This window comes from Perissodus microlepis, chromosome 18, assembly GCF_051167445.1.
Source record: "Perissodus microlepis isolate ML-2025 ecotype Zambia chromosome 18, ASM5116744v1, whole genome shotgun sequence".
Lineage (NCBI taxonomy): Eukaryota > Metazoa > Chordata > Actinopteri > Cichliformes > Cichlidae > Perissodus > Perissodus microlepis.
In genome coordinates, this window is record NC_140478.1 from 2,877,928 (window position 1) to 2,897,879 (window position 19,952).

Here is a 19,952-nt window from a genome sequence, read left to right on the forward strand (position 1 = left end):
TAAAAAAGCTAGTACTGGGGAGGAAATGTATAAAAAGAATTTGAAAACTGTCACCTAAAGTCGGATATTTGAGCACACACTAATAAAAACTTAACATTGCTAAAGATAACTTGTGACAACTTCTCAATGGTTTCTAGTTGAATTTCACAATACTATAAAAGACTATAAAAATCAAATTCTTAGTCACAAAAAATAATTTGTGACAAAGTTCATGCTCGATTGAGCAAAGAATAAGAAGCTCTCATATATTCCATTTGCGCATTTTCTCAAAAATTAGACACATCCTGTCTCAGAGTAGTGCTGAAAAACTAACATGGATTTATTACTAATAAATGTATTACTAGGCTGGACTATTGCGCAATTCATTGCTATCAGCTTGTCCCAAAAACTCCCTGAAAAGCCTTTAGCTTATCTCTTTGAGCCTGGTTCTGCAGTTTCTTCCTGTTAAAAAGTCGTTTTTCATTCCCAGTGTTGCCAAATGCTTGCGCAAAAGGGCTCATTTGATTGTAAGGGTTTTCTCTCCACCTTACAATATCAAGCACCTTGTGATGACTGCTGTTGTGGTTTGGTGCTATATAAATGAAATTGAATTGAAAAATGTTTTTGTCTAGTTCAAGCTCAAGTAACTCAAACTAAAGTGGAAACACCAAAAATCAGCAATTTCTTTTTTTGACTAGTGATTCGACTACAGAGGCAGGTTGAGCGCACTTCGAACCTGAGATGTTTTTTTTTTCATGTATGACATTTTATTAAAGGAAAACTTTGTAACATATTAATACATCTTGAACAAAGTATCCTAGATTTTACCATAGTTGTAACCAATATATGTTATCACTGCCATATGAATGTGTTTTCCCATCAGGAGTTTCATTTTAAAAGCAAGTAAGTCTTAAAGAGAATCAGGATTTAAATAAAAAGAGAGAACACGTTGTTAGCAGGACATACAAGCGTGATAAATTTCCATTCGTCTTTTGTCAGTGAATACGTCTGGGCCCATATGCTGGACTACAAAGCTATGTGAAAGCAGCGTTTAAAAAGCCAGGCCTACCGCATTAAAGCCCATAACAATCTCTGTTCATGGTAAGTTATCACTCTCAATTAATCACCACCCACAATAGGATTTCTGATGTGTTCAAGCCCCCTGAAAGCTGCAGGTCAAGCTGAGGGCAGACTGGCTCTCAGTTCCCCTTTCTCCATCTCCTTTCACTTTATCACATCTCTGAAGCGCCTATACATTTTTTTTATTCTTCAAGCTCTCTGAAAGAATGACAGATTCAAGCATCACACAATCCAAAACAAACACAGAGGGATAGATGTAGGTGTGTAGATCTGGGAGCAAGAGCCTGTGTAGTCTGACTCACTGACTGACTGACTGACGAACTGGCCGGCTCACTAAGAGCCTTTCTGCCTGATTAAAACCCCTCCCTGGTCATTCTGCTGGGGCTGTGTTAGCCCATGAATGGTATTGCATTGTTAAATCTCTCCCTGTTCCTGCACTGCTGAAAGGGTTTAACCAATGGTTTAGATTCAGTTACACGGTGTTGGTTCAAAGTGTCCTCCTCCCACTGCTTTGGACTATATGGTTTCCTAGGCTGACCTGTTTAGACGCCTCCGTGGAAATGTCATGTTGCCCCTCCCATGGGTTGAACCCAACATTCGCTTTGATAGGTAACAAAAAAATCACTTGTGATGGGGTTGAACCAATGTTTTTTTTTTTTTTTTAAGTAAAACGAATTGTGGTTAAGTGGAACAGCATGGTCTTGGAGTTGTAAGATGAGCACTGATGGGGCATTCACTAAAAAGTTTTGTATTAAGAATAACACTGCACAATAAATCTACAGGACACTCACTAGAAGCTACCCTGTGCTGCAAAAACAAGGCCATTTTCTATATATTAACATTGTTTTCTTAGAACAGCAAAAGACTATTTGACCTACATTTCAAAAATCACAAATGTGGTGGAGTTAAAAATGGATCTATAGAGATTAACTTTGCAATACAAACAGCAAAATAGATGATGTGACATTTAAGAAGTAAAATGGAGAAACACAAGAATGCAAATTATGTGAAGAAGAGATATTTTATGTTGCACAAGTTGGGAAGTTAGACCAGTTCTTTCAGTCAGACATCAAAGAACTGGCTGTTTGCTGTTTGCTACGAGTACAGCAGAAGGCACTTTTACTCATTCATTGCAATAGATGTTTTCAGCTCAACTGGAGTGGAAAAACAATGTTAATCAACCCGGAAGTCAATGAAAGCTCAATGAATAGTTTAAGGACACAGTGGGAGCCTTGGGACTGCTGAACAGCACAGTGCTTGTTACTCTAGATGATGGTGAAATCAATTTGCTTTGCTTTGCTTGGTAAAGCTGAGAGAAGATGATGGTGATGTGGTGATGATGAGTTGCCTTTTGCTTAAGAATGTTGTCCATTAGCAGGCCATCATTTTTTTTGGCACACCAAAGAATTTTGGAAAGGATGAACTCTGATTTTTGGAAACCCCTAAAGTGAATATTTGTTTTTTTCTGTTACGTATCATATCATGAACAAAGTGCAGCGAGGATAATGAGAAAGAGTTCTCCCTAGTTTGAAAAGTTTCCAGCATGAGGTTTAAGATAAGGAGTGACATCAAAAGGAAAATTCCCTGTTCGCTCACAGCCCTGCACTAGCTGACTGATTGAACGAAACAAGCCTAGTAAAACACACATTTCTCATTTCTAAATAAGTAGTGAAGGTCCCCAGAACTGCAAATACAACTCTACATGGTACATTGTTTCATGGTAACTAAGACCATTGCATATATGCTCGGGTGTGGTGCCCTGTGGGTCATAGCATGCCACATTCTTCAAGAGAGATAACAGTCCAGTGTGAACAAAGCAAATATGTACCTGAAATCTTTATGAATTGCAATAATTTAATAGAAAAAAAGAATTAAAAAGTGTTAACGGAAAAGTGTTTTAAATGTGCGAGACGTTCCTGAAATGTAAATCATAGTCATTTGTGTGATTGAATGACTATTGTTTGAACATCCTTCCAAAACATTGTGTCACAGTGAGCAAAATATTGCTAAAGGGAAAATTGTGTTAATGTCTGTAATGTTTCTTGGCCATCAGTTTGATGTCTGTGACACTGGGCTGGATACTGCCTGAACTATCTAGCAAAGATCAGCTTGTTGACAATAATTTAGGCTATAAGAAAACAAAAACACAAGTTAAATGTCACAATCCTTAACATTTTCTTAGGGATTGTCCTCACTGTACTTGAGCTTTATTGTTGTTTAAAGTCTATCAAGTGCAACTAAACTGGTTCAGCTCAGAGGCAGACAACAACAGGCAGTGATGGGCACACTGTGCAGTTACACTCTTCTCTACATTCAAACCAGATTAGAATAGAAAAGCTGATCCAGCAAAGCCAAGAGTATTGTGTTTGATACATGGGTTTGTGGGACCTCTACTTAGTATCATTTTTCCTGAAAAGCCTGACGTATACAGTCAGGTGTAGCAGAATTTATGCAAATCAATGCTCATATATGCAAACTGATATTTCATTTATTTATTTATTTTCTATCGGTCAGAAGGTTCAGTAAACATCCCAGTTTCAAAAAAACATTTCATGGTTCAGGCTTCACTTGGTTAAAAGTAAATACTTCTATAATTGGATATAAGCTCAATGGGACTGTATTAGAAAGCCTGGAGACCCTCTGCTAAGTGACAGCGCAACTGTCACGACACACAAATAACTATAAAAACCACCACTTTTGTTATTGCGCCTTAAAGTACGTAGAAATTTCAAGCAGGAACTCACTGTGCAGAAAATATTTCATCAAAACAGAAATCCAAACCTAGACCTGGGCACAAAACGTCTTTCAGGCCAGTTCACATTTTCCATCAGTCACCTCCTGCGCTAGAATAGGACAAGCCTATAATCAATTAGTAGTTTTCTCTTCATGTGTCTGTCAATTAGCCCGGCCAGAGATCAGTGATATGACTGCTTTATTAGCCAAGTCTGCTGTCCTCATCCTTTCCTTACTTACGACTAGTAACCTAATAACAACACTTTAACATGACATTGATTGGACAGATGCAGAAAAAAACAACCTTGTCAACATAATTTAAAAAATATGCCCCCTCGTTTTACTGCTACCTGTGGATTCTAATGTCAAGAAAAGCCCTCCAAAAGCCTTAAATGGAGTGTCATTAGAGTTTAGTTCAGCAGTAAAGGAAAATGCTAATCAGCACCAAACAAAGTAGAAATGATCTTTAGTCACAGAGTCTTAGAAGTTAACATTTGTAAGACTTCAGTGCACTCAACGTCTTTGGGTATTTTTCAGAGCAAGTCAGTTGCCAAAAGCAATGTGAACATGTTACCCGGGGCAACCACTGTGGTTGGTTTGTGTTATTTAAGCTATTTGGTTTACTGTGTTTGTCAGCACTTTGAGTGTTGGTTGCAGCATTTTCTGTGCGTTTATGAGTCATATAATCACTTGAAATTTTAACACAACAAATAACCATTATAAAATGATAAAATTATATTTTTATTAATATTAAATTATAATAATGATAAATTAAAGTTAATTGGCTCGAGGTCTTGCATCTGTGAAAATCAGACTGAAACTTGCAGTAGTAAAAAAAAATGAACATTTACACTTACACAGCTCAGTGTTAATGGAAGAAGTAATGCGTCCTTGTTAGACAATAACTGGATGTGTTTTCTAGATTTTTCTTACACAATTTTTGTGGAAAAGCCCCTGCGCTTGCATTTCCCTCTGTTTCTGCAAGATCATTTTCATAGTGAAATGAAGATGAAAATGACTGAGAAAGTTCTGTGAAGTTAACATGCTGTGACTTTTACAACTGTTTAAATACTTCAATTGAATTTTTTAAAAAGAAGCTAAAATGCCTGAATTTGTTAAAGCTGTGATGTCCTGCAATAAGCACATTGTAAAATAAATAAATAAATAAAAACAAGGTGTAAGCAGATTTACATTGAAAACATTTCTTCTGGTAGCTCCATGAAGGAAATTCGTGGCAACTCCAACACTATTACTATTCTGATATCAGAATCTGAGTCATGTATTAATCCCAGGGGAACTGTGTAAAAACTAACACTGCACAATAACAAGTAAAAGACAAAGAACAGTAAATAGCAGTAGTAATAATATCCACGTGTATCGTTCAGGCGGCTCTCACACACCAAGTAGTCTCCATGGATACTGACTTTAGGTATATTTTACAGCCTGCTGGAGCAGCTCAGGAGGGTTTCCTACTTCATGGCTGGCTCTCTTTTCAAAGCCATACTCTTTTGGTCTGCAAGAACAACACATATAATGTTGGCGCTGGGGCTTTCTGTAAAAGTAATTGGTTTCATTGGAAAGTGGATAAATAGCTGTGGCTGGTTGTGGAGGGCGTCCTGCCGAGTTTGACCGCTCCTGGGTTAATCGCAGTCCTCTGAGGCTGGAAGCTGTCCCAGTCGGCACTGGCCACCAGCCACTGGAAGATCTGACTTACATCATAGCTGGGTTCAGCTGCAGGCAAACGAAAAAGAAAATGTCTGATGACTACATTTAAACCCATTGATGATGACAAAGTATTTTATTCCCTCACATAGGGTTCGGGAAACATATTCTTGGTGCACTTTTACTTTAATATTTCTACTTTTTAACTTGCACAGCACAGAAGTTCAATTTTCTTTATAACTGGAGAAACTTCTTTCACATTACTCTTTGCAGTTTGAGTCAGTGATTCTTGGAATTGATTACGAGACAATAAAACACAGGATTACAGTCGGTGAATACATATATATATATATTTCCATAGGTTTTGTGCAGCCTCTGATTACATCAACGTACACTTTGAGATATGAGTCTGGTTTCTGTACTCCGTGAACGGCACAGCGCAGCACAGCACAACACTGGGGGATTTTGGGGTTGTTGTTGTTGTTGTTTGTTTGTTTTTTTTTACAAAAACAAACAAACTGTAACCTAGCTGTTTTGATATAATTTTCTCTTTTTCCCTGATAACTCTGCAAATCATTTAGAGACTAAAAAACTTCACACCTCACACTCTCAGTTATGGGTATTTACAGTGTTGGTGCTTTTATTTCACCTCTTCAGCTTATCCAAGTATTCAAAAATCGCCGGTACTACACTTTCACCCCCACTGCTTCCCCTTTTCATACAGAAAGAAATGCGGAAAGAATATCTGAATGTGTCCGTCGACGCCAGAGCAATGCCACTTGACAAGCTGTGGATGAAACTGATTTTTTTTTTATCACCACTACCAATACTTTACCTCCAGTCTTTCCAATCCGACCAAAAATAAGCTGCCATTTCAGCACCATAAACTCATTATTTTCTGCATGCAGGCTTTTGTTTTTGATTGATTTGACGTTCGCATAATGCTGACTTTCTCCATCCCATCGGCTGACTGAAACGGCCTTTTTGTGCCACTTGACTTTCTCTCTCACACACAGCTGCATTTGTCTTGCAAATCCATCCCCGCTGCGTCGCGTTCAGGCGAGGAAAAGAGAGCAGTCGGACATCAGTGAAGTTCAAGCCAGCGAACAAGCGGAGAGGCTGTTCCATAGCAGCAGCTTTTGTCGATATCAAAACGGAGAGCTGGTGAAAAATGATGCATGCTTTTGCACCTCTGAATCCTGGCAACTGACAGAGTAAGGGATGGGGTGGAGGGTCCGGGGTATAAAAACTAAAAGAAAAAAAACCTTCCCTGGAGGCTGAAAGTGCTGGAAGCGAACAAAGAATCTCGGACTAAACGGGTTGAGTGTCCTCTAGCGCGCGACGGGGATCAGCAGCTCAGAATGTAGGAGATGGATGGAGACGCACACGTATAAACGGCCATGACTGAAATTAGCATATTTGTAATTTATCACTTTTTGTTGAGTTATTCGGGGATTTTTTAAGAAAAAAAATGATAATTTACGATCATTTGTCAGCTCATGTAGGCTGAGCAATTACAGCTTTTCCTCTGGACATCACACAGCCTCCAGCATCCCAACTGAATTCGGAAGACTTTTAGATTTCTCCGAAAATGCAAGAAGTTGGTGCCTTCTTGTTCGTTTATAAGTTTCGATTCATCGTCGCCATGACATTTTCTTCCAAGTCAGTCCAGTCTGCTTCATTTCCATATCTTTTCAAAGGAGCTTCCTTGTGAATAGACTGTAATATTTCATGATGGGGCACGCAAAAGCTGTGCACAATGCCGCTCATATCCACTTTGCTTTCAGGAGCAACAAAGATCATAGCAAGACGTCTTTATGGCTAATTCAGTCAAAGGCGCATCTCCCGTTCTCCGGCGCGGAGGTCAGGCCGCCGTGTTCCGTCCACCAGGGGGGTTTTCAGAGGCCAGAGACGGCCAGCTGGCTCCATCACGCGCGCGCGCGCACACACACACACATATTTATTTATTTATTTATTTATTTTTTGACTGGACGACAAATGCCCATAAAACCAAACAAGATCGAGTTTTAGTGACAGCTGACATTTTGAGTGATATTTCCCCCCGGCAGGAGGTGAAATAGTGATAAGTAAATTAATGAACAAATGTCTCGTTTTCAACAAATGCGTGTATTATATTGAGATACCCACAGCTCCCATCAAAATGCGCTTTTACGCTGGTTTTGAAAAAAAAAAAAAACATTAACACGTGCTTTGCTTCAGATTAGACACGTGAGTTTGCAGAACATAAAAATTCAAGCAAAAGGTCACTTTAAAAACTCTTTTCCTAAAATTTGTACATTGTGTCTCTTCGGTTGGTACGTTGTGTGATGCATCGTCTTACGAAAGACACCTGAAATCACACCGAGGTCAATATCAGCTGCCTCCACCAGGCGGATCGCTACAGTTTATTATTCAGATGCTTCTCGTAAATATTTTCATGGACTCACATGAGCATTGTCCTTTCGGCTGTTCGATTTAGCTGAGCAGTAAACGCACCATTGCGCAGTAAAACCAAACAGCAAAGGTACCCTTTTACGCACGAACCCGACGAAACCAACTGCAGGGTTAATACCTAAAGTGTGAGTTAAACGGGACGTTCGCAAGGAGGTTTTTGGATTCGGGTTTATTTAGTTACAGCTTCTAACTGAAATTGGCGGCTCATTGTACAGCGCCATCTAATGCACTACTCTGACAAATACAGTTTATCACAGGCGGCTGCTAAAGTGCCATTTCTGTGTGACTCGTCTTATTTGACTCTAGCGCCATAAGACAGTTAAAATTACTCCACTCGTTTCAGCTCCAGTCTCTGCATGTATTGTTAGTAATATTCATGCGCCAAAATAACACTTCGACCCCTTTAAATTCTCCACTCTGCGGTCAAAAATGGAAAATAATTTTCCTTAAATGTACACCAGGCGCCGCCACAAAGAAATACAGTCCAGAGGTAATAATTTATCCACTCGGTCTTCTGTATTTGCCACCCTGCTTTCTCAATTGGGAAAGCTGTTCGTGCGCCCCGGAGCCACTTGTTGCCAGCGCATAAAGTTAGAGCTTTTGAGAAGTTAAATATCCAGGAAGGAACACAAGTTAGTATCTCAAGGGCTTTACGGGGACAAAAGACCAGCGCCTTAGCACCATATGCTTAATGGCTACAGCCGTCTAGCCTTTATTAAAGGCAAAAAGTGGTCCTTTAAAAGTTGGAAAGGCTCCTTTATTTGAGTTAGATGGAGCACTTGCGCACAAAACCAGAAGCGCGCATTGCCATTGACTCGGCCCCTTTCTCTTTCTTTCAGGACTCTGAAGCGGCCACCGTCATCGCCCGTTTCACTCCAACATAAGCTTTTCATCACCAGGCTTTGTTCTCGGTGAAAGTAATGCTGCGAATCAAAGACATGACAATATTTTCCATCAGCTTGGAGACCCTGGACAAGAGCCCTCGAGCTCTGGCAAAAATCAGGGCCGGTTATTCATCCTGTCATTCCGCACCTGTGGTCCTGCATTCAAAGTATACAAACCTGTCCCTATTAACATTAATTATTCACAAACAACACAAAGGCTGAAATAGAGCAGGTTGAAGTCTGTTTATGGCTCCTAGATGTTTTATTCCTCTGAAGATGTGCCCAAAGCTTTTTTCTTCCCCTCTCTTGCAACCAAGTGTCCGTCTCTCTTTCAGTCTTGAGTAGCCCTACAGTTTGGATTTTACAATCGCAGCATCTGCTTAATCTCGGGGGATGAAAATATGACACAAAACATAGCTAATCGAGGATTTGTTACATCCCGGTAATGAGTGATCGAAGCGAGAAACAATGGTGCGGGACTATGACAGCCGCATGATTCAGGCCCACTTGGGACAGTTTACTCTCTTGTGGGGAAAGCACCAGGTGATGGTAAGAAAATCGTCGGACGAGTAGAGAACGCAGCTCTTTTCTCTCCCTAGAAAAAATAGAAGACATAAATTTAATTGGCTTATCAAGGCGCGGCGACCAGGCCTCGCTGTTAATTGACTGCGGGTGCACAAAACAAACGCAGGGATGTGTTTGGCTCGTCGGGCCCGCGCTGCGCTTTTAGCCCAGTGTCACGTCATTGAACTTGTGCTTTATTATTGCAAAACGTCATGCTTTACAGTGGCCATATTGTATCGTGGACAAAGGGCGATGGAACATTAAAGACGTGGAAAACGGTGCCAACGCCGTCTCGAACAGTGCAAGGGCCTCTCTTTTTGCTTGTTTTAAAGCAGCTGCTGTTCAGGGACTAGCAAGGAGGAAATCAAAAGAGACAAAGTTTCAGCTACCAGGTGCATCCTCGGAGAAAACGGCGCAGACAAGTCTCTGCCAGCGTGACAAAGAAAGCCTCATAAAAGATGCCATTTAGACCGAAAGGTCACGTCTGAAAAGAAGAAGCACCGGAGAACGATCTCAGCTACCTTCCCTCATCTCCGCATTCAGAGCCGAGCCAGCACACATCCACTGAGCACCTTTGACTTACCTTGCGCGCTGATCGGCCACCTTGGCGAATCTATACCAGTGGAAAAGCTCCACAGCCGGCACTCTGATGCCATGCTGAAAGCACAAAAGCTCATAATCCGGTGTATTAGAATGAGTCCTGGGGCTTCATTCCCCGAGCGAGATAATCTGCAGATCAAGCCGATCTGTGGTTCTTCTTTGGCGCTCACGTGCGGGTTCAAACCGGATGTGAAAAAATACAGCGTATTGGACCCTTTACTCTGTGTCGGTCGGTGCCGGTAAATTAAAGCTCCGCACTGGTGTCTTTTTAAAACGGCGCCATAAACTGGCAGCAGACTTCTTTATTAATTGTTAATTCACTTTCATCCTTCGGTGCCATGAAATAAATATTCAAAGCCACCCGTGCGTAACAGTGCAAGTGTCCGATGCGTGAAGCCATTACATGATCTTAGCAGACGCAAAGCCAGGAGGATAACGGCTCACTCATAAATGTCCTGGCGAAAACTGCTAACAGTGCTCTGTGTAGCATTGTGCCATCTATTACAGCAGAGACTGTGTTCATTAGAATTACCGAAGCCCTGCAAACCTTCAACAATCCACTTACAGATGCAAAGAAAACGAGCTATCAAATCATAACTAAAAGTATGAGTGAGCGTACAATAGAAATATGGATGTGTTGTTTATGGCGACCTATCTCAGCAGTGATGAACACGTTCAAAAGTTTTAGTGAACCGTCTTTGCAGCTTTATGGCTTTTCGTCTCAGAAAATCAGATTTTTGTGACTGATTTAAATGTTGGAACTCTGGAAAGCATCTGGTTATTTTCTGAATTCTGTGCTATTCTTAGAAATCAGTTTGTCAGACAGCTCGCTTCTACCTCGGACGACTCGCACTCGTTTGTACTGCAGCAGGATGTAAGAGCGCGCCGCGTGCCTGCGCTCAGTCTGCAGATCCTTTCTCAAGCAAATCGCTATCTGTGGCTCAGAAAGTTCAGGCCTGCGCAGAACTAAAGGAAATCAAACTTTCCGCGCCAAGCCTGTAGTCGGAATGACAAGATAGCCGGGAGGATTTAAGCCTGGCCGCGACCGCACCAAACGACGCTGAGACGCGCTTTGCGTTGCGACACTAAAAAGCGCGAGTGCGACACTACAACGTCTGAACGGACCTGCAGCTCTTGCCAAGGAGGTGAAGTTGCATTAACTCTCTAACATTTGACTTTCTAATGGCTGCAGCAGGATTATATGCTGCTGTCGGAGGCACAGAGGAAGTGGAAAATCGGTTAAACAGAGGCTGAGAGAAACAACGTAACTGTCATTAAAAGAGGAAAAACGAAGGAAAGACGAGTTGTGCAGCTGAAGAAGAAACAAGCATACCTGCTCTGCTGCAGGTGCAGCTGGTCCTCCTCAGCCTGTGTGCGGCAGCTTTTAGCCACTCATGCTTCATATATACGCCAGCGTGTCGGCAGAGGGGGCGGCCGCAGAGAAGGCCGTGGGGACACATGTTCCTGGGATACCGCTACCACGGGAAAATCTGTCCCGACAGCACCTGGCAGCACAGAGAGTATTCACTACTTTCCCACCATACTGTTGCACGCCCGCGTGCGCTTTAAACACCTTCAGCTGTCTGTGGGTGTACAGTGCGCCTCATTAGCATTCATTTGCATATTTATGTCACAGCATTAGAGCGCTTTCTTCTTTCATTCACTCAATCACACTTTCAGGTCAAAGTGCGTCAGCTTCCAGCGGCCACTGCGCAATTCCACGGCAAGGAGGATGCTCCCCTCACCCATTCATCTACTAACACGCATGTGTGTATTTTACAGATGTGTTATTGTTATCTGAGAGTTCCGAATTCACGGTGATTTTTAAAATCTGACGATAAAAAGTTTGGGCAAACAAGCAATAAAACTGCGACTGGTTGGATTGTTAACTAGTTCAAGAACGGACACATTTGTGCTGCTGCGCTGTGATAATCCAAAGGCACAGCTCACACTTATGCGCAGCAAACCTGAGACGTTTTCAGTAAGACTGGCGCTACACACATTTAAACATGTGTGTAGTTTCATCTTCTGTGAACACAAATGTTTAACGTACACAGCAATAATAATAATAATAATAATAATAATAATAATAACAACAATAGTCTTCTTATCAGTTGGTTCTTTTATTTGAAGAGAGCATATAAATATAAATCATTGTGGACCGATATAAAAATACATTTTGTCTTACAGTACATTTAAATTAAAACATATATTATCACCTGTGAAACAAAATAAATACATGATTGCCAGCTGCTTGAATTACAAAAATAAAATTATCAACATGATAAAACTATGTACAGCACTGAGGCCAGTATGTAAAACTGTAAAATCAGCTCACATGCTGCTCCTTTTCACATTAACAGACAATAGCGTCATACACTTTACAGTCGTCACATTTCCATGGCGCAAGGCTTGTGCTGCTGTTCAGGCCACCAGGTTGAAGGGAGGCTCGTTTTCGATGTCTGTGAGGCCCGGTTTACTGTGCAGTTTTCGGGGGTCCTCCGGTGTCCAGACTTTTGCGGTACGGATGATGTTCTGCTCCCGGAGCTGCTTTTCATCCGACCAAGACAGCGAGTGACCGGCCAGCGGAGGCAGGCCGTAGTCGGGGTCGCTTGGCGAGGGGGACCCTGGAGGGGGAAAAGCAAAAATTAATACAATTTTCATACGTGTTTATTTTAATTTCCGCACCACTTTTTTGGCTTTGTTTTATTTTGCTTTTTTCGCACCATGACACCATAAATCTGACTCTGACGATTGTCTGATTCAAATTAGATGCGCCCACGAGTCTCTTATTACGCATAAAGACAGGCTTGGTTCCATTACGACCACGGTAAAAACAAAGGCGCACTCACTTGTTCCTCTGTGGCAGATGATTACTTTCTTGGGCTGCGCGTGCATGTCGCTGCTGGAGTTTCTAATAGGAAGGTCAGACTGCACGAGCTCAGCCAGGAAGTTGATGTAGCCGATGGCCAGCCGCAGAGTGTCCACTTTAGAGAGTCTCTTCTCGTAGGGCAGAGTGGGGATGTGGGAGCGTAGGCCCTCGAACGCGTCATTGATGGACTGCATCCTCCGCCGCTCCCTGACGTTGGCCGCCTGCCTCAGCTGCTGCATCTCCATCTCAGACCTCATCCGCCTCCTGCGCTTCAGCAACGGCCCGCCGTGATGGCCCATCCGAGGAGACAGCTCCGGCGTGCTGTCTGCGCAGCCGTAGGAGAAGACGGAGGATGAAGAGGAGAAGGACAGGTTGCCGATGTCGTAGTCTCCATCGTGAGGCGGTGCTCTGCCGCTGCCGTCTTTGCTGTAATAGTCTTGAAAATTACCCGAGAGGAAGTCCACTTCGTCATCCAGAAAGTCATCCGTCTCCAAGTGTCCATCTCGAGAAGACTGGTCGGTGAAAAACTCGTCATCGTCGAAATAAGGAGGGGAGGAGAAAGAGTCGAGTCCAGAGAAAGGGTCCAGCACCCCATCCATGTTTGTTTTCTTCCTGCTGTTACTGCGGAAACAATCACACCCGTCTTTCCTTTGACACTGTGCTCGCGCTCTGCACTAGCTGAACTTTTAGCTGAAGAACAGGCACGCGAGGGTTCTTTATAGCGACATCCATAGTCGCGTGCCGTTTGCCAGGCGGGCCAACCAATCACAGCTCGGTCCGTGAGGCGCACCTCGAGATAGTCCCCAAACCACGCCCCTTGTCCCCGCTGTCCGAGCTTGTTCTGACGTCTTAACTGAGCTCCACCAGCTGGACCGCGCTCAACAGCCCCACGCTGTCACCTGTGCACAACAAAGAACGTTTATACAGTGTAATGAAATCTTATTTTGGGCACATGTTCCATGAACACTCCATTTGCTACAACATGTTTCATAAAATGCGACATCTTAAACCCGTCACAATTGAGCAGTTACAGAGAGAGGTTTCTTTATTCCTTCATTTGTTTGTTCGTTGTCTAATTAAAGAAACACAATTAGCAAAATAAAAAATAAAATAAAATAAATAAAAACAAGTATTAGAAGATGATGAGCAACAGTCGGTACAATCTGTGCAACAGGCGCGCGCTGTGGTAACGCCACGAATGACGTATTCAAAAAGATATCTAAATTATTATTATTATTATTATTATTATTATTATTATTATTATCCATCAATCAGTTTTTTTCCACTAACCCTATCAGGGTCGTGGGGAGGGTGGGGGGTTACCCCGCCTTTCGCCCTATGATAGCTGGGCGAAAGGCGGGGTAACCCCTGTACAGGTGGCCAGTCTATTGCAAGGCTAACACAGAGAAACAAACAACCTATTATTGTTGTTGTTGTTGTTGTTGTTGTTGTTACAGTCACAATTTCTTTTTCTTAACAGTCAGTTTCAATTGAATGAATTTCACTTAAATTTCAATTAAAACAGACAGGCAGGCAGTGTATCACAGGCAGCACGCGACAGCGATGATAATCATAATAATATCCTTTTTCCGTCACACTCCATTCATGGCCCCAGCTCAAAGTCACTTTTAGTCTTCCTTTTTGGACGGAACTACAGGGAGACGGTCACACACGCTTGGCTTGTACTTGGTGAGCTTTTCCACAAATGGAACTCTGGCAGGTTTCAGTCGTTTTTCTATTCCCGCTCTAACAATGAGGGGAAACCGTGCGCGCGCGAGTGCGGCTGTGTCATTTATCCAACAGTAAGTGGGCAGCGCTGCCGCAGTAAATAAGTGCACCAGCAGAGCGGTCGATGCGCCACTTGTGCCAGCCAGTGCGGGTTTGACTGGGAGGACTGGTTGACAAATAAAAGCACAGTGGTGGGCCCCGGAGCGCGCGCCTCATTGACACACGCGACAAATGAGCGCACCCCGGTGTACCGAAGAAGACTGCCCGCCGGTCTGTAAATGCGCGTCTATTCACGCCATTCACTGCAAACACTCACTTTGTTCTGCGGACAGAAGGGACCTTCTGCAGGCAGGCTACGTGCGCGCGCACTGCGTGTGTGGACATCGGCGGAGAGATGGAAAGCCGCGGCCGTGGGAAGAAGGCCACTTGCGTCCTCATCGCCTTCAATGCAACACGTCGCGTTGTAAATGAGACTGTGTTGCTGTCTGCGTGATGAAGCTGTGGGCCCGACACTTCCGCACGCGCATCCTCTAAAGTCGTCTGCAGGACGCGCGCGCTCGAAAGCCGCACAGCTCCTTTACGCGAAGTCTGTTTGTGAAAATGTGTGAACAAACGAAGACCTGCAACCAGTCATTCCGGCTGTTCTCTAAGCACAACTTTCATCTTTCTTCATTTAGCTGGATCCTGTCTGGAAATCCACGTGACGAGCGTGGATTGACTGCAGTTAGATATGAAATCGAAACGAAATTTCTACTTTGTGCTTTAAGGATGTTGACGTTTGCGAGCTTCGGCTTCTGGAATTTGCTTGTGTCTCGCTAGCAAAGAAAAAACAGTCCTCCCTCTCGGACACCCCATGATTACCACTTTGTCAGTAAGACAACAGTGCCTGTGTGTTTGCACTGACATACTACAAAAGCGTGTGTGTTTGTGTGTGTGTGTGTGTGTGTGTCACCCCTCCCATTGCTGAAAACCAAATGATGAACCGTGCAGGTTTTTAACGCGCCGTGACCGCGCGCTCCACGCAACGTCATTGATAAACGCAGAGTGGCTCTGAACGGGCCGACCTGCGCGAGCGCAGCAAGTGTTCAAGTTCCCATGCGGTCCCTCGGTCTGCAGCATGCAGCAGACTGGACGGTGCATTAAAAACCGGCCACACCGATCACGATGTGCACGCGAGGAGTAGTGGGTGTACAAAAAAAAAAAAAAAAAAATTAAAACGCGCACCTGCTCGTGACGTAAACCTAACAGAATCTAAAATAGAAACCAAATTAAATAAACGACTCGCCTGCTTTTCTAGCGTTTACAACTGATTAATATGAGCCAAACTTCTTTATTATTATTTAAACGTCCTTTAAGTCAGCTTAAATAAAAAAAAGCATTAAAAACAGATTTCTAGCCTTAAAAATATGAAAAATGAATAAACGGTTAAGTCTCTATTTATTCATCATTATTATTGTTATATTTGTGGGGGGGAGGGGGGTTGTTGTTTTCTAATTTTATTTTCTAACACTTTTAAGTTTCCAAGAAAGATACAATTTAGGACATGACAGGAAATCATTCTTTATTAAGAGGAATCACTTTCAGCTGGATCCATTTATACATCACATGATTTCATCCATTTTGTGAGTATCAGCTGTCAGGAAATAATTTCAATCATTGTTACATTAAAAAAATGACAATCTTAAAATAATTTTGTTTTAAGTAATAAAAAAAATTGTAATTATAATTTTAATAATTTTTCAAGTTAAATTATATCAGGACTAATCAAACTCATCCTCTGAGTCTCTTGTCAGACGGTACATGTGTTGCCCTAGTCTTGGTGCCGCAGTGCCAATGAGCAGCGTTTTGAAGGTGAAAAAGAAATCCAGAAAGTGAGCTGTGGCAGATGAATGTGTGGAGCTAATCCTGCCGCACAATGATTCAGTGCTTAATCCTTGTAATCTCTTCCTACAGGGGATTATCCATCTGGATGACTAAAACAAATTAATGGGATTTACTGAGCAGTAATTTAACAACTTGATCCGTATCTTCAACCATCAGTAACCTTTGCTTTAGTACCCACTTGAAGGCAACTGCTTTCATCTCTCCCTGGCTTAGTGGATTTGGAAATCTATTTTGGTTGGAGTTATTACCTCATCAAAATCATTTGTTGCAAATATTAAACTCAATTAGCTTTCAGAGTATATTAATCTTAATGTAACACTTAGATGTTTTTGAAACATCATTCATGGGACATGGGCGATGTCCTCTGCAACATGTTAGAGGATTTTAGTATTTTTAAAGCAGTTAAGCATTTATACAAGCTGATACTGACAGTAAATTGTTTGGCTAAATATCTGTTTAACAGAAGATTAAAGTTTGAGTAAAATATTAACCCATGACTTGGCATTTGATCAAGAAATGCAGAGACCACAATGTGTGTGTTCTAATGCACAGAAAGTTTAAGTGAACATTGTCAGTGCACCACTTTTCAAATACAACTATACACCAATTTATAACATTTGTTTTGTATTATTGAAGGTTTTTCTACTGCAAGAATTTGGACTTCTAACCTTTTAAAGCAACGAGAAATGGACTGCTTCTTATAAACACATCTCATCCACACAAGCACCTGTAATATACATCTAAGTGCTTTTTTATTTATTACTGAATGTGAGATCATCAAACAAATTTTAGCATTCGTCAAAGATAAGCCAAGTATGCACTTTATAAATGATTTTGTTTTTTAAGAGGTAAAAAATAGTTATCCAAACATCTAATTGTGTGTGGAAAAAGTCATTGCCATAAAGACAAAAGTGTGACAAATATGTGAAAAGAAAGAAAAAATATTGTAAGGAAGAGGGCAAATACTTTTTCAGCACTGAGCACTGTAAGTGACGTGGGTCTAGAAGAACCTTTGCTTCATTTGTCTTTGAAAAATAAATTCAATTTCAGTTGAGATGTACTTATTTGTTCATGCAGTCCTTCTCACACAGGTGAAATCAGCAAGAAACCTGTAGCTATTAGAAAGTATGAGAAGTAATTGAATCCAGAGACGAACTTACTTAAATGATAGGACAGTCAGTCAAAGGTGGGATAGGCTATACCCCCCCCCCCCCCGCCCCCAACTCTGACAAGAAGAAGTGAGAATGGCTGGAATAGAAAAATCAGATTTCATCGTGCTCAGTGAGATACTGTATTAATTGGCATTTATGGCAAAATCAGTTTTAAGTCATTTGACCAAACAACATCTTTCAGAGAGGACAGTGAAAAAGAAATGCTATGTGAAGCAGCACCATTCTTACACATCTGCAAACCAAACACATGTTACGGTCTATGATGCATCCTTATTACCGCCATTCTGTGTCTCTCCTTCCATCCCACAGGCTCAAGCATACATATATGTACACAGTGATAAAAGCAGGTCACAGGGTATCAGCATGTGAGCTGCTGCATAAGCACCAAGGAGGCCTGAGAGTCTCGCCACATGTAATCAGAATGGAAGTAGTGCATGGACAGACAACTCTAAAATAACAATAACCTAACAATCAGATGATCGCCAGTGAGCAGCACTTGGCAAGAGTGGGAAGGAAAATCTCCTTTTTAACAGGAAGAAACCTCCAATACAACCATTCCCAGGGAGAGACAGCCATCTGCTGCAACTGGTTGGGGGTGAGGGGAATAAGCAGACAAAGAGACAAAGGAGAGGAGAAAGGACAAAACATAAACGATGGGAGAAATTGAATGACATTAGTGGGGTATTAACACATGGGAAAGTATTTTTCCAGGCTAAATGGGGACCTGATGAGGTATTGCAGAGCCGTTTCATCTCCAGTTTATGAGCTTTAAGGCATATGTATATGAGTTACACCAAGAAGTCAAGCATCTCTGGTTTGATGTTTTCTATTTGGATGTCACAGTATTAACAAGACTTCAATGCGTCTGAAGTCACGGATAAAGTGCCAGTAAAAGTTTTCCCAGCTCCAGCCATTACACCACTGCCTTTATCTTGGCAGGATCTGCTCACAACTGACCTTTATCCATGATCTATCAGAGGAAAGAGACTGAACATAGAACTCATTTCTTGCCTCTTACATAATTCAAGACTTGGGGGAAGTGGACCTCATGCTCTAAAACAGACTTAAAGAAGAAGATATCATCAAGGTACCCAAACACAAAATGATTAATTAAATCCCTGAGAATGCTGTGGGCCTGAAACACAGCGGGGGCATTAGAAAGACCAAATGACATGCCCACATACTCGAAATGACCAAGATGACCGAGGTGCTGAAGGCAGTCCTCCATTCGCCCCCTTCCATATACCTACCAAATGGTAAACATTACGCACGATAAACATTCCTGCAACCAAAGGGGACGTGGATTATCCCTGCTGCTAGTGAATTCATAAAGTACTTCTCCATCAAGGCCCTTGCAGGCATCAACAGGCTGTACAGATGGCTCGTGGGTAATAGAGCCCCAGGCAGAAAGTCAATGCCACAGTCATAAAAACTGTATGGCTGAAGAGAGAGGACTAAATCCTTGAATACTTCAGCAAGGTCAGGAACAGAGGTTAGATTAGGCAGCTCAGCAGGGGAGGACTGAGTTATAGCCAATTCTTTTGGCCACAAACTCCAACCAGATATCCTGCCCTTCAACAAGTCTATGTTGGGATTGTGTGTATTCAACCAAAGGAACCCAAGGACCAGGGGAATGCTGGGTGCATCGGACAAAAACAGACTATTTTTTCCTGGGAGCCTGGTGCCATTCAAGGTGGAAACTTGCAGGGATTCTGAGAGGGGGATTAGAGAAATGCTGAGCTCTTTAACCAATGATCGATCATGTTTTGTTCTGCTCCGGAGTCAATAGGTTCTTGACAAGAGTGAGTGTGAGCGCTTACAATGAGTTTAGCTGAACACATAAGTTGTGCTAGGAAGATATTACTTATCTTGCCTACCAATATTCCTCCAGTTACTGGCGGGCAAAAGATCACGCCTGCCAGGTACAGGAGTAAACAAAGTGTCTTTACCACAGGATAGACACTCATCAGAGACCATCCGCCTCCTCCTCGCAGTAGGTGAGCGGTGAGCCCGACCAAGCTGCATTGGTTGTTCTTCGCAATCCTAAGGCTCATTTCTTCTGGGACTGGAAGAGGTGGACAGACAGCGATAGCACTTAAAGAAGGAAGAGTAGGCAGATTACGATACTTTATGTGACTGATTTTAACATAAATTCTATTTCAGCTAGTTGCTGAAAAGTGGAGCTCTGGAGAGAAATGTGACAGGCTGTACCAAAGGCAGAAATCTAAAGGTGACCTCCATATTTGGAACAATTTGCCTGAGTGGATACCAGTCAGTGTTTTGAATTACATCTCCAGCTCTGTTTGATTCAATCATAACTCAAATGTATCTTTATTGTTT

General features: G+C 42.2%; 1 protein-coding gene and 1 long non-coding RNA gene across 2 annotated transcripts; both read right to left on the reverse strand.

The window, feature by feature from the left end:
- Nucleotides 1-4,962: 4,962 nt before the first annotated feature.
- LOC146367035 (uncharacterized) lies at nucleotides 4,963-11,571 on the reverse strand. The gene is made up of 2 exons (XR_014797647.1): nucleotides 11,290-11,571; nucleotides 4,963-5,523 (listed from the first exon to the last, which is right to left on the reverse strand). It is a non-coding gene; the product is annotated as an uncharacterized LOC146367035 (long non-coding RNA).
- Nucleotides 11,572-12,078: 507 nt separating this feature from the next.
- On the reverse strand, nucleotides 12,079-13,512 carry ptf1a (pancreas associated transcription factor 1a). Its single transcript, XM_084912943.1, has 2 exons — nucleotides 12,809-13,512; nucleotides 12,079-12,583 (listed from the first exon to the last, which is right to left on the reverse strand). Exons 1-2 carry the CDS (start codon nucleotides 13,425-13,427, stop codon nucleotides 12,381-12,383), a joined length of 822 nt encoding a protein of 273 aa, XP_084769069.1. The 5' UTR covers nucleotides 13,428-13,512; the 3' UTR covers nucleotides 12,079-12,380.
- Nucleotides 13,513-19,952: the final 6,440 nt, after the last annotated feature.

What these genes read in the sequence shown, in the direction of transcription:
- ptf1a (XM_084912943.1), bottom strand. Translation starts at nt 13,427, where the DNA reads ATGGATGGGGTGCTGGACCCTTTCTCTGGACTCGACTCTTTCTCCTCC. An exon ending in CATCTGCCACAGAGGAACAA is followed by an intron (nt 12,584 to 12,808) that starts GTGAGTGCGCCT and finishes TTCCCCCTCCAG; the next exon opens with GGTCCCCCTCGCCAAGCGAC.